Source organism: Lissotriton helveticus, chromosome 6, assembly GCF_964261635.1.
Source record: "Lissotriton helveticus chromosome 6, aLisHel1.1, whole genome shotgun sequence".
Lineage (NCBI taxonomy): Eukaryota > Metazoa > Chordata > Amphibia > Caudata > Salamandridae > Lissotriton > Lissotriton helveticus.
The window spans coordinates 1,156,093,610-1,156,119,113 of record NC_136067.1 but is presented as its reverse complement, the minus strand read 5'-3'; the positions used below and the strand labels follow the sequence as shown (position 1 = coordinate 1,156,119,113).

At 43.8% G+C, this 25,504-nt stretch overlaps 1 protein-coding gene across 2 annotated transcripts in view; it reads right to left on the bottom strand.

Moving 5' to 3' along the window:
• Positions 1–25,504, bottom strand: part of LOC144763332 (uncharacterized) — a 331,587-nt gene that overhangs the window by 117,744 nt on the left and 188,339 nt on the right. For both annotated transcript variants that reach the window (XM_078648819.1, XM_078648820.1), the window contains exon 3: positions 8,570–8,668. In XM_078648819.1, the coding sequence (XP_078504945.1) occupies positions 8,570–8,668 (99 nt within the window). The remainder of the gene's footprint in view (positions 1–8,569; positions 8,669–25,504) is intronic.

The window sequence follows — 25,504 nt, the reverse complement described above, 5'->3', positions numbered from 1 at the left end:
TGGACGCCGGACAGACGAACTTCGGACTTCTGTTACGGGTGGGCCTCCGGATACCTCGGACCTTGGACTCTTGGCTTGGGCTCTGGTCGGGACTCGCCGCGTTCCTCCACCGTCTCGTCTGGATGCTGGACCGCCTCCTCCGTCTCCTCCGTGGGCCTGAGGGATACTTGAAGCAGAAATATCTGCCGGTGCGCAGAAGAGTTCCGTCACGACTGCAGAGGGTCAGGGGGTCGGCGTGGCTTCACCGACGCGTGGGGAAAGGGCAAGTCCCTATTCGGGCGCCATTATGTGGTATATAAATAAATAATACCGGATCTAGGTTTTACTAGGCATAGCAATAACAGATAGCTCAATAAATAAGAGTCAAGATTCGAGGTAGTAGGAGTTTGCAGGTTTATTACAGCATAAAGGACAGGGACAGGACCACCTGCACAGGAATAGGATGGCAGCGCTGCCGGGGGCAGAATCGGGACAAAGAGGGTGACTTTTTAATAACAGTACATGGGCATATATACATATCGCAAACACATAGCATTACATTGCAATGGGCGTAGCAGTGGGTGGAGCAATAGGCGTGACGCGTAGCAGTCGCGAAAGATAAGGGTGAAAAGAGGTGTAACAGGGCGTATACATAGGCATGTGATGCAAACGTAACAGAATATGTCATGAATGGGGCGGAAACCATGGAGGGGGATACCTAAGGAGCCGGGACCTCTAACCTGATGGTGCGCGCAAACTGGCAATGACGTATCACTAGGAGAAACTGGGGGCTATGAACTCTGTGCTAGGAGCAGAGACTGAAGTCTGGAGAGTCAGGGCGACATGTACCTAAACAGTATCTAGTATCTGATGTTTAGAGAACATGTTGATATAAACTAGAAGTCAGGAGGGGAGAGGCTAACAGACACTAAGACTGGACCATGCATTATTCTACATGTAGTGCGTGATGAAGAATATTAAATGACCATTAAATGCAGTATTTCTCTTACATGGAGACGTGAAGGCTAGACAATGACGGAAACTATTGATGCGATTCAGTAGCTTTAGGAATGCAGAGAAGGAGGACTGAACGGATAACTGGAATCATAACATACTCTTGGCAGACTCAGAGGCAGAGCCAGGCTGAGCCGGGCACTGCGAGGCAGGAAGTAAGTGAAGGGTCGAGGACACAGGTGGGGGCTGTATCGCTCCTCAGCGAGGCTTCAGGAGACAGGAGACAAGAGCTGAATCTGGTGTCCGGGCCCTTTTGAGGCCTAGAAACGGGGACTTTACAATGGAATAACGTGCACACTGAGAAACGTGGCAACGTAGCTTAACATAGGCCTGATATTCGTAGTATTCACGAGAACTGGAAACTGCCATACTAGAGGTGGACACAACTGTAATTGCGTCATTAATCGAACATAGGGAATACATATGCATATTTAATCATGCACACATAACATATGATGGATGACACGTAGGGACACAGAACATGACAAAATTTACTTTTCCACACAAGTCCGCTTCTAAATGTCCTTAATCTTTAAAATTCCAACCACAACTTTCCCCATAGAAGCTAATAGTGATTCGCGGCTGTGTTTAGACACTGCACACGAACCCCGTGGGTCCCTATGTCACTGCGTTGGGTGGTTCCTGGTGGCCCCAGTGGTTCTAAAGGCTCTGGGCCTTGTATCTATGTCACTCGTGGTTCTTATACCACTTTCCTAATATATGTTTTGGTACGCCCCTAGGGCTCAACGTATATTGTGCTAAGTTTACTGAATGTACTTTTGCCTCTAGCCTCATAAAGAGACTAGAGGAATGTATTTAGAATAAATACATATATTTAATGTATACACCAGGTGTGGTTCTCCTCTCATTTGGTCATTAATGAGCTTATAGACTGGTAAAACAAGCTGCTTCACATTAATTCAAGACTTAGCCTGAAGGCTGCTCTCCACAACTACCACTAGGATAGCTTTCTATATAGGTTGCCTTTAAACCTACTATCAATAAGGGACGTTTGGACTGGTGCAAGGTGCCCACTAGAATAGTGGACAGCATATGCCAGGCCAACTTCTCACATGGGTTCAAACTGGAATGGCATTGGGAGCAAAAAACGATGGATTTAGGCCCAGATTTCTGTACTGGGGTGAATGTATGACATTGTTCTGCATGTTGTCCATTAACTGTTCTTTTTGCATTTGTCACCCTGAGTGTGACGGGTATGCCCAGACGTGGGTCACGTGCTCTCCACGCCACTGGAGACAAGCTGTCTTGGCTGATGAGGGGTGAAACCCCGAAAACGGTCCAAGGATGCTTGTCTCCAGTCAAGGGAGGACCTAGCCTGGCTGTTCGGACTGGACTGTTCCCATTGGGCACAGGGTCAAGACTTATTTGCATATGGCTGGATTCAAACTGGAATGGCATTAGGAGCAAACAAAAGATGGATTTAGGCCCAGATCTCTGTGCTGGAGTGAATGTATGACATTGTTCGGCAATCTGTCCATCAACTGTTCTTTTTGCATTTGTCACCCCGAGTAGGACGGGTATGCCCAGACTTGGGTACCCTGCTCTTTATGCCACTGGAGTCAAGCTATCCTGCTTGATGAGGAGTGAAACCCATAAACTGGTCCTAGGCTACTTGTTTTCAGTCCACGGAGGACCTAACCTGGCAGTTTGGGCTGGACTGTTCCCATTAGGTACGGGGAGCGAGACTGATTTGTAATTAGCTTAGTTCAAACTGGAATGCCATTGGGAGCAAAAGAAAGTTGGATTTAGGCCTGATCTCTGTACTGGGGTGATAGGCCTGATCTCTGTACTGGGGTGATAGGCCCGATCTCTGTACTGGGGTGAATGTTTGACATTGATCTGCATTCTGTCCATCAACTGTTCTTTTTGCATTTATCACCCCGAGTGGGATGGATTTGCCCAGACATAGGTACTGTGCTCTCCACACCACTGGAGTCAAGCTATTCTGGCTGATGAGGGGTGAAACCCCATAACCGGTCCTAGGATGCTTGTTTCCAGTCCAGGGAGGACCTTGCCTGGCAGTTCGGGCTGGACTGTTCCCATTGGGCACACGGTCAAGACTGATTTGCATATGGCTGGGTTCAAATTGGAGTTGCATTGGGAGGAAAAAAACGTATGGATTTAGGCCCAGATCTCTGAACTGAGGTGAATGTATGACATTGCTCTGCATTCTGTTCATCAGCTGTTCTTTTTGCATTTAAAGGCAGTCGCACCATGATACCGATTGCGGGACCGCCAACAGCTAGTCGGGTGGTCCCGTTTCCAAAGGGATGGCGGCCGGACATAAGTCCGACGGCCATCCTAATCAAGCCCATAGTATCATCAATCCCAACAATCTCCTCTATGAAGGAGATTGCCCCGTACACACTGTAGACGGTGCCCTCTTGACCACAAATGAAGATAACCCCTGCATCCTGATATGATATGAGCGACCATCCCACCACCATATACATCCTCAAGTCGCAAATGGGATTTACCGATAATGTCCTTCACTAGTTCTCTACCTACCTTTTCAACTGACACATGTTTGCTCCCATGGGATTCAGGCCACAAAAGATCCCTATCATATGTCGGGTCTCACAGAGTTCATAATGTTTCCTGTAATCATAGTCGTTTACATGGAACTGCGTGGTGTGCTAATCGCAGATAAAAGCATCAAGATTTACCAATATGCCAATGATACTCACCTCTACTTAAAAGTGTTGCACGCATCAGACATCCAATGACTCAAACAATGCTCTGGGCAATATGTTTGATAAGCATACCTATTACCGGTTTGTTTTGTCATAATTCTCTCTTTATCACCATATGATTCTTAATTTTAATTTCTAGGGAGCAGTTCACGGCTTTCAAGCTAATAGCACTGGGTGCAACTATTTATTTCTGTGCAATCCTGTGTCAGCCCGATAGATAGATCTCCTTACTTTCTGTTTACAGATTTCCCCCTCTAGAAGTGCGGTTCGCACGAAATGCATAGGGGACAGTTGTACGCTACTTACGTTTTGGAAATTTTGACCTTATTCACCATGTTGGATTGATCAGATTTATGGGACTACCATTGGAACTAATCATATGATGAACTTTGATTCATTGATTGAAGCAAAATACGAAGAATAAATATGAGCATCGCTTGAACTTGTTCTCTCAGTTGTGTGTTAATTTACGTACTTGTTAATTCGCATAAAGAGTGCTCATAGTTAGTCCTTCCTCATAGGAAGGCTTCTCGTTTCATTTGACAATAGCACCTCAATGGACTATGAGGTGATCACTCTGAGCACCTACAAATATTTCACCTATTGGACTTTTCGTTTTTACCTGTGAATACAACAGATTAAATGTGAGTGCAGCGATAATTTCTTTCTATTTCAAACAATGCTTGCACATCATCCAGACCTGAATGTCCAGCACCTACCCGAAGCCCAACCAAGATAGAATTCTGATTATTTAACAGGAACAAAAAAATACAGTACAAACCCCACTCAATGGCATGAACATTACTGGCTTCCAACACCAACTCTCAAAGAACGACAAATCACTTAGAGCCTCATTTAGATCTTGGCGGACGTGTTACTCCGTCACAGAAGTGACAGATATCCATCTGCCAAAATATATATCCCATAGGATATAATGGGATTTATATTTTGGCAGACAGGATATCCGTCATCGTTGTGATGGAGTAACCTGTACGCCAAGATCTAAATCTGGCATTTCGATTCACACTGGACATCAACCTTTCCTTCAAGGAACACTGCCAAAAAACAACGGTGGCCCTGTTTCAACACTCTCTTTCAAAGTTTCTTCCAGAAAGAGACTTCAGAACTTCTGTTCAAGCCCTTGTACTCTTGCATCTGCATGGTGTTAATGTCTTACTTCATTATATCTCAGACTTCGCGCTGGACCCCTTATCAATCCATCAGCATTTGTATAGGGCAGCACTGTCATCCCTAGGGGTGTCTGGGCAGTGCCTAGGGTTATCCAGGCCATCCAGGCCCTGAAGTAATATGGTCACATGCCCCTACATAATTTAACTCCACTGGATCCCTTTGCCAGCTGCACCATCTTCATAACCAATTCCATAATTTACAAAGCCATCACAACGAGCATTCCTGCTTATCTTGCAAACACGCTCACCATCTTTGGTGGTTCTTGGCACACCAGCAGTAAGAACACCATCAGCCTGCAGACTAAGAAGTGTAAAAACAGAAAAAAATAGACAACAAGCCTTTTCAATCCTCGCACCAACGATCTGGAATAACATCCTGTATCCATCAGGCCTGTCCCAGTGCTGCTCCACTTTAGGAAGAGGTGAAGATTCACCTCTTTACAGAACACTAAAGCACAATGCATTAACCGTGCACAACTCAGCTTCCACTCTTATTACTCGCCAACTTTAAGCTAGCCTTTGAATATGTACAGCGCTCCACTGCCTTTACGCTAGGTTTGCACTATAGAAATACCACATATGTACAGACGTACATCATTTTTCAAAATTTCCCACAGATGGATTATTATACACTTCACTGAGGGCTTTTATCCTACTTATGAGAGAAACAATGTAACTTTTTGTATGATATGAAACATGTACTACATTTTATTAATGGTTGATAAACATAATGCTTAATTAAATACCGTAGTCCGAAATACTATAAAATTTGAACATTTTACCTAACAATAGTCTTCATCAAATTGTTAAAAAAAAAAGTGAAAATGAGTTGCAGTTTCACGGATTGCAGCCAATGACTTAATTGTGGCGGTAAAATCGAAACTTCCCATAGACATTAAAAACTAAAGGAAGTTATACAAACTGGCCCAAGCTAAGGTAAAAAGAGAATGGGAGGTAGAAAACTGGGCCATGCTTGTTGAGACGGCAAAGTAAAAGAACAGTCAACTGTTTTAGCATCTTTTGTCCAAGGGTCCCCCATCCAAAAAATAGAAACTGACTTTTATATACAGCCCCATGTGTGGGAGGGGTACTTTGAAGAGTTATATGCAGGACAAGGTGTCATGTCTGACCCTGGCTCGCAATCAAGATCTTCAAATATAGTTTTAACTGAGGAGACAGTCATTACCCTAGAGGAAACTACTATAGCCATAAATGCATTACAGAGAGGGAAAGCCCAGGGCCTAGATAAGCTTCCGGGAGACATGAACAAGGCTGAACCTTCAATATGGGTACCTCTACTACAAGTAGTCTTTAATGCCATCATCTCTGGTGGTGAAGTCCCGGCGCCCTGGAGGGGTGCAGAGATCATTCCTATATACAAAAAAGGGAGCTAAAGGGTCGCCCAGTAACTATAGGCTGATCAGCCTTATAGATGTCTTCAAAAAAATCTTTTGTAAAGTCTTTCTATCTAGGATCCAAAATTGGATCGAGGATAATAATATCCGGTCAGACCTTCACGCGGGATTCAGGGCCTCCACAAGTACCACTGACCAAGTTTTAGATTTCTCCTATTAATCTGGAAGGAAGTGACCATCAGAGGTGGCCACCTGTATGTTGTATTTGTGGATTTAAAAACAGCCTTCGACTATGTAGATCGCACCCAAATATGGTTAGCCCTAAGCGGACTGGGTCTCCAAGCTTATATACTTAATATACTGATCTGCTTACACCACAATACATATGCAGAGGTCAGGTGGAACACTGAAGGTAGTCTGACAAAAGATATATTAGTACGAAAAGGTGTACGCCAAGGATGTGTCCTCGCACCAACCTTATTCACCGTCTACATTAATGGATTAATAGAAGAATTGTACACTTGTGGTGGTGATCCCCCAAAATTAGGCAGGCAGTTTAGTGCCCTGTCTACTTTTCGCTGACGACACCTTGCTTATTTTCAGAACACCGAAAGGGATCCAGAACTGCTCCAAAACAAAATACATGACTTTCAATCCCTACAAATCAAATAAGGGTAAACTCATGCTGGGCGCACAAGCACTGGAGCAGGTCAAGTACGTTGACTATTTGGGTGTACCTATTAGTGATAGGTTGGTTTGGACACCTCAAATTGAGAAGAGCACTCTGACCCTACAACATGCTGATTGTGCAATAGTTCGGAGGGCCAGGGTGTCTCCATACCACTCGGTGTCGCCTATCTTGGAACTTCATAGGGCCAAAGGTCTAGGAGCAGCCCTCTATGGGGCTGAGTTAAGGGGGCTGGAAAACCTAAAAGACTTAACCCTAGCCACAAATAAATTCATCAGGGCGATCCTGAACATACCTGTGAGCACCCCCCTACTGTCGCTAAGACTTGATCTTGGCTTAAAACCCATAGACCATTTTGCTATTCTAAGGGTACTCCTGTTTTGGATCAGAATCTGGACCAGTAACAGACAGGTCTCGCTGAAGGAGGCTCTGGAAGAACAGATTGTTTTGCACAAACAATCAGGCCGCATTAAATGGTTTAATAAAATCAAGGATTGGTTTCTGGTACTAGGGCTGGGGTGTATCTGGAAGGATCCGGGGTCCATATCAAAATCGATGGTTCCTCCCCTCAAAAAAATGTTCTGGGAGTATATGGATTACCAAAGTGTAGAAGATATTGCTCATGGCACTTTAACCACTAGTTTTTAACTTTTTAAAGGAGGGTTTGGCTTTGAAACATTTATGGATTTTTTTTTTTTTGTAGAGTTTTATATAGCGCGAACTAGACCCGAACCAAATCAGGTATCAGAGCGCTTTACATAGCACAAGTTACGTTTTACATGAGGACACACACTTCCATTTTTGTTTTTTTTTAGGCACGGGGAGATTAAGTGATTTGCCCAGAATCACAGGAGGTTTTGGCGTCGTTACCAAGACTCGAACCCAGATCCCCAGGTCCGAGGTCGAGCGCCTTAGCCGTTAGGCTAACTCCTCTCCCACAGGCAAAAGCTTTGTATATTCAATTTAGACTTGGGGCCCTACCTCTGAATTCAAGAAGAAGCGCCCGGGGGAATGCGGCTGTAACACCATTGTGCCTTACATGTCACACCCGATCAGAGACCCTCGATCATTTTCTCTTTTGCTGTCCCACCTACGTCGACTACAGGAAAACCTGGATAAGTCCAGTCTGTCGTTTACATGTCCCAGTGAAGCACTATGTATTTTTAGATCTGATACCACAAGGTAGCGCGTTTTTGCAATATTGAGATTTTGCTGTATGCCTGGTGGAGAAGGTCAAAACTAGTGTCCTTGAAAATACGACTGGTTAATACATATTAATATAGTTCCTGGGAACGGAATCATGTATTTTATATATTCTCTTTTGGTGCTGCTATAGCCTGTCTTTTATATGACTTTATGAAATATTGGCTTTTAACCTTTTATTGTTTTTATACTTATGAATTGTTTTAACTCTGTAAATTATCATATTTTTGATCAAATAAAGAATATATATATATATATACACGTGCGACCAATCATTTACATATGGAACAGCACAATCCAATACAAAATTTAAAACCATGCATCATCTTACTAAGGTTTTAAACCTTTCCACTTTATAACATTAAATATTTCATATACAATCTATGGAGGAAAAACCTATAAAAATAATCTCTGAGATTGATTTACCTGTTGAACGACTGGTCATTTCGCTTCTTTCAACAGCCTGATGATCAAGAGGAAACTCCTCTTCCTCCTCTTTAATGACAAATGTAATAACTTCCTTTTCTGTTTTTAAAGGAAAATGAAAACTTAGTAACAGATCACCAAAAAACTTTAAATTGCTCCTCTCACACAGAACACTTCGAAGGCAATAAGATATGTCATTTCCCCACTTTCATCAAAGCAATGTAATGTCCTTTTCAGGAGATAGGACAAAGTTAGGGAAGGGTTGATGAACCTATGCACATCTATCAAAGGGTCTGAACAGAAGCTGGAAAGGATGGAGACAAGGAGCAATTAGTATGTTTATGTTTTGAAATGGGTCCAAATATCATCTAGCAGGAAACCAGGGAGATTTTGTCATACAACAGTGACATATTCCAACATCTTATTAGTAATCATCCATCCCTGGCCACACTCGTATCAGGCAACAATCTCCACAGCCTTTCACAATTTGTGTGTCTTTTTATTTTTAGTCAATTTATACATATATCCTGGATCCCGGTACATTTTTACTTTCTGAGACATGCTTTATCAATCAATCAGCTCATTTTGGGACAAGTGAACACAAATCTATACATTTTCTATAATAATATTAAGCCCTTCCCAATTCCTACAACTACAAAGCTGGTCATAACAAATAAAAGGACATGGTTATGGTGGGCAGTCACAATGGAACGAATGGCCGACATTGCCACAGATTCCTACAAAATGTTTTAATACACTTGGGGTCCGCTAGTAAACTACCTCTCTACGGGCCTGTCATTATGTGCATGCCCCACCTGCACAAGGGCGTTGTACCTATTCCAATTCAGGGAGTCCTGTGCTATGGGGGAAGAGTGGTGGATCAACCTTTGCCGTCTCCAGATCTAGATAAGCAGTGGAGATAAGCAGTGGAGCGACTCACAATAAGAGTACTATACTACACCAGCATGAGCATTTCCATGTACCACACTGTTTTGTTTCAGGGGGTTCTGAAGGGGAGGGGGGAGTGGGAGGGGGTTCTCCTACGTTTTTTGGGGAGGTATGATGTAAGGACAACACTGTAGTAATGACACTCATATTATGCAATGCTGTGGTTATAAGCTATGTAATAACCAGAGAGGCCATCAATGTGCACATGCTGTGTTTGCATGTTTACCTGATAACTAATAAAAATAGTATTGAGGAAAAAATATAAAAGGACAACAATCTCAAGTACAAAAACCAAAAAAGGTCAATTATTTCCTATTTTATTAAGATGCAAGAATTACTAACCTGCTCAATAACTGAACTGAAGGTCTATTTATATTTATACCACTTTTCTATGTTCAGCCATCCACTCTGAACACTGTGGCATGATTCACAAAGGTAAACTTAGATCAAAAGTCTAAGTTTAGACCTGAAGTCTAAGTTTGGACCTCAAATCTAAATTTACTACTACCAAAGTTGGACTTTTGGTATAAGTTTAGACCTGAAGTCTAACTTTACTACTGGTAAAGTTAGACGTTTGGTCTAAGTTTAGATCAAAAGTCTAAACTAGAGCAAAAGTCTAACTTTACTAGTAGTAAAGTTAGACTTTTGGTGTAACACTTTTGGTCTAAGTTAGACTTTTGGTCCAAACTTAGACCAAAAGTCTAACTTTACCAGTAGTAAAGTTAGACTTCAGGTCAAAACTTTGACTTTTGGTCTAAGTTTACATTTGTGAATCAGGCCCTGTGGCTCATTGTCTTGTTCTAAGATATTACATAAAAGTATGAATGCCAAACTATTTCCTAATCAAAGCTATATATTTGATTTATCACATATAGTTAATATTATCTACTTTTTGGCGGGGTGGCCTGACTGTGGAACCGACAGAGCAACATTGCTGAAATCCTGGATTATGTAGACTGGATGTCCTCACTCACCACCAAAAAGGAACATCTTTAGCGGAGAAGATGAAAGTCAAGCACTGGATAATTGTAATGAAATCAGATTTAGATAGGAAGAAAGGTGTGGATGAAGGAACATCTTACAAGCAGAATTCTCTCCCTGGCACCACACCGGATGAAAATAGCCAGGGCGGCTATCCAGTGCACAGCGGCCAGATGAAGGAACATCCTACAAGCAGAATACTCCAACTGGCTCCATACTGGATTAAAATGGCCACAGGAGCTGTCTAGGGCATTGGGGAGGAACTGCAATGCGACTGAACAGCCTAATCAAGTCACAAAGGTGAGCGAGTACCATGTGAGGCGACTTGCTCAAATTCTTTCCCTTAACACAATTGTGTCAAAACATAATACAGGCACCCTGTATTCCAATGGAACTAGGGTAATTAAGGTCATACAAATAAAACAGTTACGGAAAGAATAACTTGAAAGAGCTATTTAATGCTTCTGCAGGGGCTTTCCAATGCAGCGGCCTTGCTAACGCAATCAATGTGTCAGATATTCATGATTATTGAAAATGTAATCTTTTGTCATTGATTGTACATATATACATACACTTATAAACATATGTGTATACACAAGGCAGTGACCATTCCGATGAAAGAATCAGTATTACAAGTGACGGTGCTGTGTAGAAGCAGAGAAAGCAATTTAAAAAAACCTGAAATAAACATAAGTGTGTGTATAATATATAGATGCCTTAACCTTAAGGAAATAACTACACAAATCAGAATCTGATTTAAAATAATTTTTCGGATATCTTAGCATCGAATGCCCATGATTAAGAGAAATAAGTAGACTTTTTGAATCCTAAAAGTAATTTGAACAGGGTCTTCCTCAGGGCAAACTATTGGCAACCTATACAAATATATAAAAGCTATACCAGAACTATACAGAACCAAGGGTAGATAAACTATATATGATTTTTTTTTTAAAGTCCTGGATGACAAAAAAATACAGCTCATTTGACCTAAACAAACATACGTCACCAATAATATTAAAGAGACCCAGGACAATAAAGGTCCTATAGAAATCATAGGGTCCACAAATACCTAAGGAAAGAAATGGAAAAATCACACAGAAATCATGTGTAACTAATGGAAGTCAGCTGTGCTACACTGCAAAAAAACAGTGTGCAATCGGTAGTAGTAGTGTGGAAAATGTGAACCACACAAACACATGTGGAGTGTCAAAAAAAGTCACTTGAATATGACTCTAATGACAAGACTCTTGTGTGAACTAAAGGGTCCTATAAGAAACTGCATGGCCCAAAACAACATGCTGCTCAATATATGTGCTGAATGCATGCACAAAGTGCAGAAAATGACTTTCACATCAAAGAGCCTGAATAACCACACAATGTAAAATAATAGAATACAGCAAGCGGAATATGCCACACCAGTACCTCAAAAGCATGCAGAGTGAACGACTCACGAAACGCATGCAACAGCCAGAACAGAAGGCTACATATAAAAAAAGAGAGTTACATCCAGTCACCTGGGCAAATAATATCAATAAGAGTCACACCGGCAATCTCATGTATCACAAAGCTCCCTATGGGAAAAGCACAAAAAACATATTCAGAAGTCTATTGAAAATACACTAAATGAAGCAGGGAACAAAGTGGGCAAGCACAGTACCTGTACATGTCCTTAACAAACATAACAAACATCCCGAACTGCGCATGACCACAAACAGTGAGTGAGTCCCTTACAAGCCTACATATAGAGAAACAAAAAGAGGACTCTGTATGGCACCGTGTTGAAAAGGACTACAGAAGGTAGCATATTAAAAAGGACAGGAACGAATCATGTAACATATCTAGACCCTGTGTAAGGTATATGAAATAACATCTTGAAAATGATGTAAATCTTATGGGAATCAAAATGAAAACCCACAAAAAACACACACAACATTTGTCGGTGAACACTTGTCAGTGATATAATGAATGGGCCAATTAATGCAAAAACACCCACAAGAGAGCGCACAGAAAAACAGCCATGCAAAAATCAAATTAAAAGTCCATATGAGATAGAGATATCATTAGCTGGAGAAAAATGAATCCTAACATCATGGATGATGGAATTTCCATTAATTGCTAGCACAAAATGCCAATAAAGTAGTCAGCATCACAGATCATCACAATCAACCAACAAGAGAATGGAAGAAAGAGCCATCCAAGGCTACAATGTATAAACAACCAGCAGAAGAAGGATTAGGAATGCTAAACATTAAAACAAAATATATAACTATAACTCCATCCTACTGACGGTCGCCAGTAGGTAGTTATAGTTAGGATGTAGTTTACATAGGAAGAGCATTTATTCATTTGCCAATAAATCTGTCGTTGTTAGACAAATCCTCCTGAAATTTTTAAAAGTAATACGCCAGTCCTTTCAGCTGCTGTCTTGAAAGTTTCGAGGTGATCTGTCAAGCGAGGGCTGAGAAAAACGGGAGGGTCCCACTACGCTTTTTCCCCATGCCAATTTCCATAGGAAACTTTAAACACAGCCCAAACTGGTGAATGCAATTACACCAAATTTAGCAAAAACTCAGCGCTTGGCCCAGAAAGCAACTTTTTTGTTAAATGGTGTAAATCCGTTCGTAAGTAAGTAATTTTATTATGTATGATTAATTAAAACCTTTGCATACACATAACAGTAAGACATTTCGTATTCGCAATTCAGTAAATTAAACAGTATTAAAAACAGTTGTTAGACTTTGTTTAAGATTACACAATTGGGCATTATGCTTGTTAGTAAGTCTTGCGCTGTGGAAAATGCCAGGCTCACGGTAATAGTCCTAATTTGAGCAGCCGTCCTTATACAGCGTAATAAATTGTGTTGTTTAGCGCTCATAGCCATCGTTGATTTAAAGTGCTGGTGCGACTGTAAAGTGCTGTTGCTTCGCTTTTCGGGTCTAGCATCAAGGCTTTGATTTGCGCATATAGCCATTGTTGATTTAAAGTGCCGGTGCGACTGCGAGATGATGTTGTTAGCCTTTTAAGTCAAGCATCAAGGGGTAACCAGTTCAGCTACTTTTTGTGGCCAGTGCCCGCATGCAGCGTGTTTTTGAGTCTCTTAGTTACTCTCTCAAATAACTGTTTGTGAGCCGCATGTAGCCATCGTTAGCTTAAAGTGCCGGTGCGACTGTATGGTGCTGCTAGCTTTTTGGATCTAGCTTCAAGGCGTTGTTTTGCGCATATAGCCAACGTTGGTTTAAAGTGCCGGTGTGACTGTAGGGCGTTGTTGTTAGCTTTTGGGTCTGGCATCAAGAGGTGCCCCCAGCTATGTTTTATGGTCAGTGTTTGAATGCTGTGTGATTTTGAGTCTCTTAGTTAAAGTTTAAAAAAAAGTTGTGACCCAGCAACTTAGCTGTACCTCTGCTGTATTGAAGCACAGCTTTACTGCCTGCTTACAGGACTGGATGCCATGCTGCTTGAAAATTGGTCGTAATAAAGTGCTTCTTATATCCTTTGGATTAGGGCAGGTGCAGATGACATGGAGGATATCCTCCTTACCTCTTCCGCATAAACAACAGGGCTGCAGACAACCTCTACTTTCCCATGATGGAAGATGTGGGATTACCGGAATGACTCCTAGTCGTAGCTTTAAACTTTTTCCTTCGTCCTTATTTTGACTCCTATTTTCAAGTAGGATTGTGGTTAGAGTACTTCATAATCGCTGAGCACTATCCAGCCATGTGCCCTTTTAGCAAGCATTTCCTTGTCTAAGACAGATACCATTTGTGTTGATTTTTTCACAATTTTTTTAAAGGATGGATAGATCATCCACTGGGGTTCCTCAAAAATTAGACAATCCCAGTGTCTTAAGGGAGTCAAACAAATAGTCCCTGGCTGGTGATTTTCCGATCCAAAGATGCGAATTTAAGGATCCAGCCTCGGCACTACGGATCTTGTGCCAACTTTTTACGTACGCACCCCTTCTTTCCACCGATTGTTTTTGGAGCCCAAATTCTAACCGTATTTGGGCTGGTGAAACATATTTTGGTAGGTGAGAAATTGCTCTGTAGGAGTTAGCTATTACTATGTCCAGAGCAGCATCTTAACCTTTAAAAGATTTGCTCCTGAATGTTAATGTTGGCTGCAATTTTGCTCGAGGTACCTGTAGCAAGGGATCAAGTGTTAGGTCGGGCAACATTTTCTGCAGTGGTTTCATCTCTAAGTAGGTCATAATTACCTTCCCCCGCAGGGACTCCAGCTGGGGTTTAAATTAGTTTTTGTGAGCCATAAGTATTCTTAAATATTTGTAGTTGGTTGTCTGGTCCAGACATTGCCCATTTAAATACCAGTTGATTTCTTTCTTTTTATGATGATTTACTGCCATGACTTTAGTTTTGTTAAGATTTATTTGAAGGGGGTTCTGTTGTGAGAAACTGTTTGTCTTGTTCAAAAGGTGTTGAAGACCGATGGGGGTTCGGCTTATTATTATTATTATTATTATTATTATTATTATTTATTGAATTTATATTGCGCTCAGCTACCCGTAATGGGTTTGCCGGCGCCAGGGACAGACTAGAGAAGAAAAAAACAGGTGGTTGCTGAAGCAGAAAATAAGCAAAAGCAGTGATCAGTTAAAACAGAAAAGTTTTCAACTTCTTGCGAAAAGCAAGAAGATTGGTCTCCGTTTTTAACGCCAACGGAAGAGCATTCCACATCTTCGGCCCCAAATGGGCAAATGAGTGGCCTCCCATTTTTGCCAAGCGGATTCTGGGAATTACAATATTGGCTTGATTTGATGACCTGAGAGGACGACAGGGCTGGTAAGACTGAACAAGATTATGCAGGTAAGTGGGGGCAGAGCCCTGACGAATCTTGAACAGAAGACACAAGGTTTTGAAAGCCACGCGGTCAGGAATTTTTAACCAATGAAGGTCACACAGGGCTTGCGTAGCAGACATTCTTCGTGGAACATTGCACAAAAGGCGGGCAGCTGAGTTCTGTACAACCTGGAGTATATTCATTGTAGCTTTATCGGCTCCTAAATAGAGCACATTGCCGTAGTCGATACGGGACATTACAAGAGCCTGAACAACCATTCGACGGGTGGACTCAGGCAACATCCATAAGATCTTCTGCAACCAGCGTAAGGTATTAAAGCAGATTGCAGCAACCTTAGTTGCCTGCTGTCGCATCGAGAGTTTCTCGTCGATTAGAAAGCCGAGGTTACGAACAACTGGCACTGGGATAGGCAGTGGACCCATGTCACTGGGCCAGTGTCTGGAGCCCCACAGATCTTTATGTTTGCCAAGTATGATAACCTCGGTTTTTTCACCGTTGAGTTTTAACAAATTAGCCTGCATCCAGGCAGCAACCCGAGAGAGGCCGATTTTAAGGGCAGAGGTGTCCTGAACCCTGCTGCCAGACAGGGAAAACACAATCTGCGTATCGTCTGCATATGAGTATATGGACAGACCGGCGTCCTCTACGATAGTAGCGAGGGGTCTGATGTAAATATTGAACAACAAAGGGCTCAATATAGACCCCTGAGGGACGCCGTAAGCAGATGAACAGATCGCCGATTCAGCTTTGTTTGAAAATACCTGAAATGTACGCTCATTAAGAAATGAGGCCACCCAGGCAAGCGCCGATCCAGCGACACCAAGGGAGTGAAGGGACTCCAGAAGAATGGAATGCGACACGGTATCGAAGGCCGCGCTTAAATCCAAAAGGATAAGCGCAAAGGTCTCACCACTATCAATACCGTGTCGGAGTCGCTCAGTCACCCCCAGAAGTGCGGATTCGGTGGAATAATTGGCGCGGAAGCCTGATTGGGATGGATGAAGGTATCCTGTATTTTCAACAAACTCATTTAGCTGGATGTTAACATGGCGTTCTAGTATTTTAGAACAAGCTGGCAGCAGGGATATAGGCCTAAAGTTGGCCAGGTTAGTAATGTCCACACCAGATTTCTTTTGTAAGGGAACGACCATGGCATGTTTCCAGTCCTGTTCAACACGAGATTCACTGAGGGAGATGTTAAGTAGCCTCATAAGGAATCTACGTGGTTCGAGGTCAAGTTGCTTCAGTATCTTCATAGGGACAGGGTCCCGAGGAGAGCCTGACCTAATGCTTTTTAAGCACGACAGGAAGGAGACATCATCAAATAATTTCCAGTTGTACAGAAACTCAGTGGGAGGAGCAGGGACATTACAGCAAAAACCAGGCGAGGAAGGATCCGTAGAAGGTGGAAGGTAAGCTAGGGATTGGTGAATGCCCTGAACCTTCGATACAAAAAAGTCCGCAATATTATCGCAGTGTGTACCATCTAGAGCCGGCAACGCGGGAACAGTGTCAGCACCTGTAAGTTTCTTGACAGTAGCAAAAAGAGTCCGAGGACAATTCTGCACTGAAGTGATAGTAGAGGTAATGTAAACAGCTTTGGCCCGTTTACAGTTGGCATGATAAGCCTTTAGCTCATCCTTGTAAATCAGTTTAGAGGGAATGGAATAGGACTTTCTCCACTTCCTCTCCAAAGCTTTACATTTAACGCGTTGGATTTTTAACTCATCCGAGTACCAAGGTGCTGGGGGACGCAAGGATCGAAATTTACTGCCAGAACGAGGGGCATGAACAGATACTGCATCTGTTAGCCACCTAGAAATGGGGGCATTCAAATTTTGCTCAGTATTACTGAGAGAAGGAATAGTCTCAGTCAGATGCAGATTAAAAGCAGCTATGTCAATCCTGTCCCATCGATAGGAGGGTTTTGTTTCCTCTACGTAATCATTAGCTGTATAAAGACCGGGTGGGAACACAAAGTGAACAGCGTAATGATCGGACCAAACCAGCGGGCGTGCCAAATGAGTGCAATCAAATAGAAGAGTGGAAATAACTGGGTCCAAAAGATGACCGGCAAGATGAGTAGCTCCAGTATTACAAAGTTTGAGGTTAAAAACCTCAAGATCAAACAGAAAAGATTTAGTAAGGGAATTGTTGACATCATCTAGATGAATATTTAAATCACCAAGTATGGTGAAGTTATTTGATTTCAGGAGTATTGCTGATAGACAATCAACAAGTAAGGGAATCCAAGAAGCAGCATTCCCCGGGGGCCGATAAATTAACAGACCAGAAAGCGTCAGTCGGGGATTAATCGTAAGTTTAAACAATGCAGCTTCACTGCCTGGAAGATGTAACGCCTCCAGTTTACATTGGTAGGTGGATTTAAAAATAATGGCAATTCCACCCCCTTTACCTGAGGGTCTATCCTGATGTACCATAACATAGTTAGGTGGAATCGCTACGGCGATGTCCGGACCCGAACTCCCATGAATCCAGGTCTCGGTCAGGAATAGGGCATCAGGAGATTCCTCGATTATGAAATCATGGATGTCTAATTTATTCTTGGGGAGCGATCTACAGTTTAAGCTCCAGAAATGGAGCAGAGAGGGAGGAGAAATACCACCCTTCGTAGGCTTCCTTTTCCCCCTACAGTGTTTAGTATACTGTTGAGTTTTAGAGAGCTGCATTTTGCCAGTATAAAAACCACAGCCGGAACATAAAAAGTTATGACATGGCAGGATACAAGTGGCACAGTCAAAGGAGGCAGAGGGTCGCAATGAATGGAGTATTGCGGATGGATAGCAAACACTGCCGTCCCGGATTAACATACCTGAAGTCACGTTGGCGGAGGACAGCCCGTCCTGCAGCCCGTCCTCGTCGCGGACGGGCGCAGACGGGCAGGACTCAGGCACGACTCCGGCTAAGCGAGGGCGACCCATCTGCGCGTCCCGCTGCGCGGTAGAGGAGAGCTTTAAATAGGCACTCCAGGCCCAGCGCGATCGCGAGGGCGGTCCAAGATGGCGCCCGTCAAAGTTGAGAGGAGCCCAATCCAAGATGGCTCCTAGGCAGGCAACCCCCGGGACCCGGACTCGCCAAAACGGCGATGTAGATTCCGTTATATGCGGTAAGAGGGAGGGGAGGATGTAGAGCCCAGCCTAGTCCCGCTAAAATCAGGGAGAACGAGCAAAAAATGAATAAAATAAATAGGCAAACAGGACAAGTTAAAAATACACCAGCGCTAGCAGCAGCGCATGCGCAATGGAGGCAGCACCTATCAAGGCAGAGCACTAGGTCATCAGCATATAGCAGATTTGACAGAAACCTGTTTCCCAATTGTGGAGCATGTGATGTGCTCCTGTCCAATTCCCCTGGAAGATCAGTTAGGAAAAGGTTGAAAAGTAGGGGCGATAGGACGCACCCCTGCTTTAGCCGTTTAGAGGTCACGATTCGTTTGGAAAAGTGTGTCCCTGCGCATAGCTTAACCCTGATCCAAGTGTCTGTATGGTACAGTTTGAGCCGGTCTTGGTATCCCCCAACTTTCCAGTTTTTCCCCAAAGTATGGTTCGGTCAACATGGTCAAAGGCAGCCGTGTAGTCAATAAAACAAAGAAATGTTTTTTTTTTACTTTTTAGCTGCGTCCATTAACAAGGAGAGTGCCAAGATGTTGGTTGTGGTTCCCTGGCCCCGGCGAATCCCAGTTTGGTTTATTGGGATAATAGGGTTTTCTGTTGCCCAAGATGATAGTTCGTACAGGATTGTTCCAGCGTAATACTTTGCCTCTATATCAATGAGAGCGATTAGTCGATAGTTATTTGGAGCTTTCCTGTTGCCCTGTTTAAAAATTGGACTGATGATTGATCCTTTCCAGGACTGTTGTTGTGCAGTTTATGAATTTATAAACTGGCGATAGTGCTTTGCTCCAGAATTCAGCATTGTGTTTGTACAGCATTTGGGTGATGCCGTTAGGGCCTGGGGCACCTGCAAGTCTGCCCCTGGCTATTTGCCTCTTTATCTGAGCTGGTGTTGGGCCATAGCATTCCGCATTGACTGAGGATAAGGGGTCTAGCCTACTACCGGGGCACCCTCCTGATGATGTTGTATTTCCTGTAGGAACCACATGGCTCTGCTAGAGCGAGGTTATGCTTCGGTTCATCCCTTTTAATATTGCTTCTATACCTTCTCACATTCCCCATTTCCTTGTCCGCTTCTTCTTCCTTTTGCACTTTATTGTTGAAATGGTTGAAGAGGTAATCTACCCAGATTTCCTTCCTTATGTGAGAGTTTATTCCAGGATGATATGGTTTCTCGATTCTGGATGATTGTTTACCAAAACTTGGTGCTATTTTTAGGTCTCGCGCCTAGCGTTGCAGTGCGAGCACTGCGCGCGCAGCGAGAGATCTCATGTAGGGGCTTCAGAAAGCTGACCACACGCTCGTGCGTGTGCTTTTGTTTTCGTCAGCTGCTATTGGCTTTTGCGTGCGTGTTAGTGAAAAAGGCAGCACGGCATTGGTGAAAGGCATGTGCATGTCCCACCTTCTTTACAAATGTAACCGCCCATGTCCCATTGCCGTCTGTCCCGCGCAGCAGCGGCATCCTAGACATAATCATTAACATGTGTTTCTAATTAGCGCGCGTTCGCTTTGCTGCCGCGCTCTCTCGCCCCTGCTCCTCTGTGGTGCGCGCGCACCACTGATTTCGATTCCCGCCCCCGCTCCTCTGTGGTGCGCTCACACCACTTTTTTTATTTACAATGGGGAGAACAGATGGCGAGACCTTATTGCACTCATTGTGAACGAGAGATGGGAAAAGTAAAGCGCTGTTACCCTAAGGTCAAGTTATCGCTATATAAAACTGCAAAAAGAGACTTGCTGCAGCTTTCCATTCTAACCCGCTACCATCAGCCTCTCATTCTGCGCTTTTACTCCTACCGCCTCATTTGCTCCAGAGTCCGTTTTCACGTGAGGTTTTCCTTTTTCTCAGTTTTCTATATAGTCTCGACCGGAAGCTATTGGAGCCCTTTAAAACTAATTTGCTCCAGAGTCAGTTTTTATGTGTTGTTTACTTTTTTTCACCCGTTTCATATATAGCCGGAATTTTTGTTTACACTGGTTACTTTGATTAGCTTGCTTCAGAAACTAATGCGCTCCGCTGACGTCATTTTTTTTATCACAATGGGCATTCACGCTTTATTTTTTTGTGAGAAAAACGGTGATTACTTTGTCTAATCTGCATTTATTTTCTTTTTGACACATATGGCGATCACGTTCCATTTTTATTTACAATGGGGAAAACAGATGCCAAGACCTCGTTGCCACTCATCATGAACAAGAGAAGGGAAAGGATGTGGTTTAACGACTAGAGAGGCGGACTTTGAAGCCAGGGACCCAGCCTTGTGTCTTGCCGGAGGCTCAAACATCCTATGAGTCTGGGCAGATCACAATCTCCCACTGCCTGAAAATGAATGCGTCCATCTCTAATGCAACTATTGCTCATGTAAAGCACTGATACCCTAAGGTCGGGTTTGCGCTATATAAAACTGCAAAAATAGACTTTCTGCAGCTTTCCACTCTAACCCGCTACCATCCGCCTCCCATTCTGCGCTTTTACTCCTCCCGCCTCATTTGCTCCAGAGTCCGTTTTCACGTGATGTGTTCCTTTTTCTCAGTTTTCTATATAGTCTCGACCGGAAGCTATTGGAGCCCTTTGGCGTTCACGTTCCATTTTTATTTACAATGGGGAGAACAGATGACGAGACCTCGTTGCCACTCATCAAGAACAAGAGAAGGAAAAGGATGTGGCTTAAGACTAGAGTGGCGGACTTTGAAGCCAGGGACTCAGCCTTGTGTCTTGCCGGAGGCTCAAACATCCTGTGATTCTGGGCAACTCACTGTAGGGGAGTAGGGTCTGCTATCCTATGGTCACCCCATTTTTTGCTTTTTGCTTCACTGGTTTTCGACTTAATGTGGCTGTGGGCCAGTTAATCAGACCCACAGCCCTGCTGTTCTCTCTCTGAATTCACAACCTTGTACTTTAGGTACATCCCCGATTGGGTCACCTTATGAGGCCCTGTACAGAGTACTATAGGTACCCAGGGCATAGGTGCATCCAAGGCCTACCAGGGGCTGCAGCATATATTTTGCCACCCCTGGCTGGCCATCCAAACTGACACAACTGGCTGATCACTCAGCTGGGGCAAGGTCGTGTAATCACCCCTTGCTTAGGTATAGTATTCCTATATCTACCTTTACATATAGACACATATGCACCTATAAGTCACTCCTATGGCAGGCCTTAACAATCCTGGAGGCAGAGTGCTTGGTTTTATGTGAGATGGTGCTCTAGCATGAGCTGAGCCTGTCTGCAGCTTTTGGAACCATGTCCTTATAGCTGTTTTATGATATTGCCATACCATATACTCTTAAGTGCATTATAATCCTCGCGGTTATTGCTAACTTTGGTTTGGCTTTATCAAAACCTGTCGTGTAAGGTGTCACACACTTTGGAATACTACCCCCTCGCCAGTTCTGGCGACGGGGGTAGCATTCCACCCTTCTAGAGGGAGAAGACATGTTGCTAACAGTACACGCGGTTAAAACTAACCAGAGCCTCAGCATCACAAAATGGATGCAGCTGCCACAGACACAAGTCTGGCCTCCTGCTGCTGACCGAAACTCCGGCAGGGGAGACCTGGACAAAAGGTTTCCTGTCACAGGGAGGTGCTAGCACCACCCCAGACAGGAGATAGTGGATTGGGGCAGGAAGGGCTGAATGAAACTAGACACTGCCTGGGGCACACAAGGTGTCCCATGCATAGCCCAGTTCAAACCGGTCCTGGGGCACTCCAGCCCCAGCTCTGGCGCGAAACTGGACAAAGGGAAAGGGGTGTAACCACCCCCTTCCTAGGTCCCACCCATAGGAGGGACCTAGCAGGTAATCCAGCCCCTTGATTTAGAATAAAGGTAGGAGCTGTGTCCATAGACTTTAGATAATCCTGACTGAAACTTTGATACATAACTCTGGACCCTTCGACATCCTACTCGACGTAAAAGACTGAAGAATCTCCCTTGTGGTCAAGGAGTGACCACCCTGTGCAAGCAGGCACCATCAAGCTCTCAACGGTTTGCTTTGTTGCTGCTCCCGCCGGAGCTCGAGCGACAGAGATCGACAAGAACCGGATTCCCAGACATCCAACAGCCCGATCCACAGCCACAGCAAAGCTGAGACCCGTGGAGGCAACGTGAGACGTGGGACCGGCCATCTTGGAAAGCCAGCGAACTGCTTTCCCTGCAGCTCCCGAGGTACCCTCGAAGCTGTGCATTGGGGATTGAAAAGCCCCAGCCCCGAGCAGCTTTTGACCGAAGATCCTCTCCACACTCACAGAGTGCTGCGTGGGGCGCTTTTGCATTTTCCTGCTCGGTGCGTCTGTCCGGTCACTTGCCTGTTGGCTAGTGGCCTCTGTGACGACGAACCTTCGAATTTACACCGCTGGTCTGGTTGCTCCAGACCGGCCCTTGCTCCCCTGAAAAGGAGCAGCCCATCAGACCTTGCTGGTCTGATCCAGAAGCCATCTTCGATTCCTGCGTGGGTTGCCTTTGCCAAGGCCTGTTGACTCCAATCCGGAAGCCGACACCGCCGACAGCGAGAGCCTTCGTGGGACAGTCCGTGCCCAGCTCCTGGTCATCGTCGATGCCCCCTGGTCCACGTGGCAGCGGAGACAAGCTTCACGACAACCACCTGATTGCGCCCAACATCGCCTGGTTCCTTCCTGGTTCCTTCCTGGTCACTGGCTAGTGACCCAGACTCTGTCCTGTTGTGAACGTATCTAGGACCCTATTTAAATATTCCCAATTTATGCCCTTATGTGGTTATAACAAATAATATCCTTATAAAGGCATAAGAATCATATCCATATTTAGTCATAGCCAATGCAGTACAAATACGGCAAGGCTACTCCCATAGACTCCTAGAAAGTACAACGCGTTCTTTAAACAAACCAAGCCTCCAGCAGCCCGGGAATTCCCCCTGCTTTTGTTTTGATTTGTCCAAGAACTCCTGGAGTCCTGAAAGAACTGTAAGTTCTTAGTGACGTCTTATGTCCAACCTGATGTCAAACTCTGCACCTTCCAGGTATAAATATACCAACGTTTGCCTTAAGCAAACACACGGTGGTTTGGAGCAGATCGGCTATCTACTTACCCGAAGCCCAGTTGTAACGAGAGCCGAAGGAAGCCGACCCTCCCATTGACGCACTGAGAGAGACGCTGTCTTTTCTCCAGCCGAGAAATCCAGCCCCAGTGTTTCCAGTCACCCTTGCGGGTTTCTGGGAGATTGAGTCCTGAGAACGAGATACAAGACCTCCTTCATTCTATAACTAAGGTAGGGAGCTGATTAGATCCTTAGAGAATTCTTGATTCAGATTCTTGGCAAAAACTAACTTAACTTAAACTGCAGCTCACTTACTCCTTCCCACGTACTAGGCTTAGGTTAGGTACACCGGGGTAGGCGTATCTTAGAAGCATCAGTTGAGTATGTTTAGTCAATGATTTTATGTATATATTTTATCTATTTTAAACACGGTATGGCTTAGAAACTGTACCATGCTTTTACAGTATTATTTCATAATACTCCTTTTACTGTACGCACTTTACTTTATGACAAGTATTGCAATTGTGGCAACTCACTTTTCTTGCATGAGAAAGAAGACTGCTCAATAAATAACAACTTTTATTGAAAACGCCCGTCTCTCTATTTCTCTGCACTCCTGGTGAAACTAAGCATGCACGATTGACTGAGTGAAATAGTTGTCTATTGTTTTCCACGACTCTGGAGATATACTCCTTATTCTGGGGGAGCAAAGTTGTCATGTTTATGCGGTTGTCAGAAACTAATCCCTTCTTGTCTATTCGGGAAAGTTAACTCATTCCTGTTCACTCGAGAAAGTTTCTAGTGACCTCTGAGCTAGCTGGCATACCTAATTAAGTCTATTCAGTAGAGACCTAGAGGACCTCAGTCCTACGTCTAAACTATCGTTTATGTTATTCCAATGCGCAGAACCTATTGGGAATATAGGAACTACACTACATGGCGCCCAACGTTTGGTAAGGCGATAATCTAACGCTAGATACTAGAGTAACTCAGTCGTGCTTTTCACACAGACCCCTTTTTTCCCGTAAAAACTCCAATAGACGTCTGGAGTGGGTGAAAGGTTAATATCCGCCAAAACTTAGTAGGATGAGAATCCTATGTATTAGTTTTTGGTTTAGTCAACGTTGAAGGATACAGTGTTCCAAAATATTGTGCACCTAATCTTTGTTTCCTTGAAACTTGCTCTGCAACAAAGAACTTTCTGTCAGTAAAATGGTGGAAAGTGACGATGAAAGGGAGAGAGCTAGAATAGCAACTCAACTTTTAGCGGAAGACACGAGTCTTCGACCAGATGACCCGGATGCCATACTCATCCCAGTCAATGTAAGGAAGAGTGTAACTTACAAACTTATAAATAATGGAGTATCATCAAGAGGTGGTACAGTCATATTTGTGGTAGAGGCCCATGAATATCGGCAGACAGAGGGATTCAATTCCTGGATAAATTTTCTAGCAGCACATGCTGTGACATGCGAGTTCCACTACTACAAAGTAGAAGAATCTCCAGCGGAATACGCCCCTTTCGAGGACGTTGAAATTCCACTAACATACCAAGAGCACCTGCTCTGGTTTAATGGCGCCCTAAAACATCGAAATCACATTACCAGGCTAGGTCCACTAGGTAGACCAGGAGCCACATGGCCGGTTCTAGCCAGCTATACACCACATCCTGACATTGAAAAGATGTCAGACCGAGAACTTTTAGTTCAGCTAAAACTACTAATTAAAATACATAGACAATTGGTCCAATATGTCATGCGGACTTCAACAGTCCAACCAGGAATTAGAATTCCACAACACACCCCTCACCAGGGGAATACAAATAAAATCACACCACAGACTATACAATCAGTCATTTGCAAAATACCCGCAAAACTGGAACAAATTCCATTCTGGTTAGCTAAAAAAATCACTCAGATAGAGGCAGTATTTCCTGATACTACACCTAATGAGAAACACAGAATTCTGACTATCGGTCTCCCAATGGGGATCGCACCACATGTGGAGGACTGTGACACTTGGGGCACAGTCTTTGCTTCG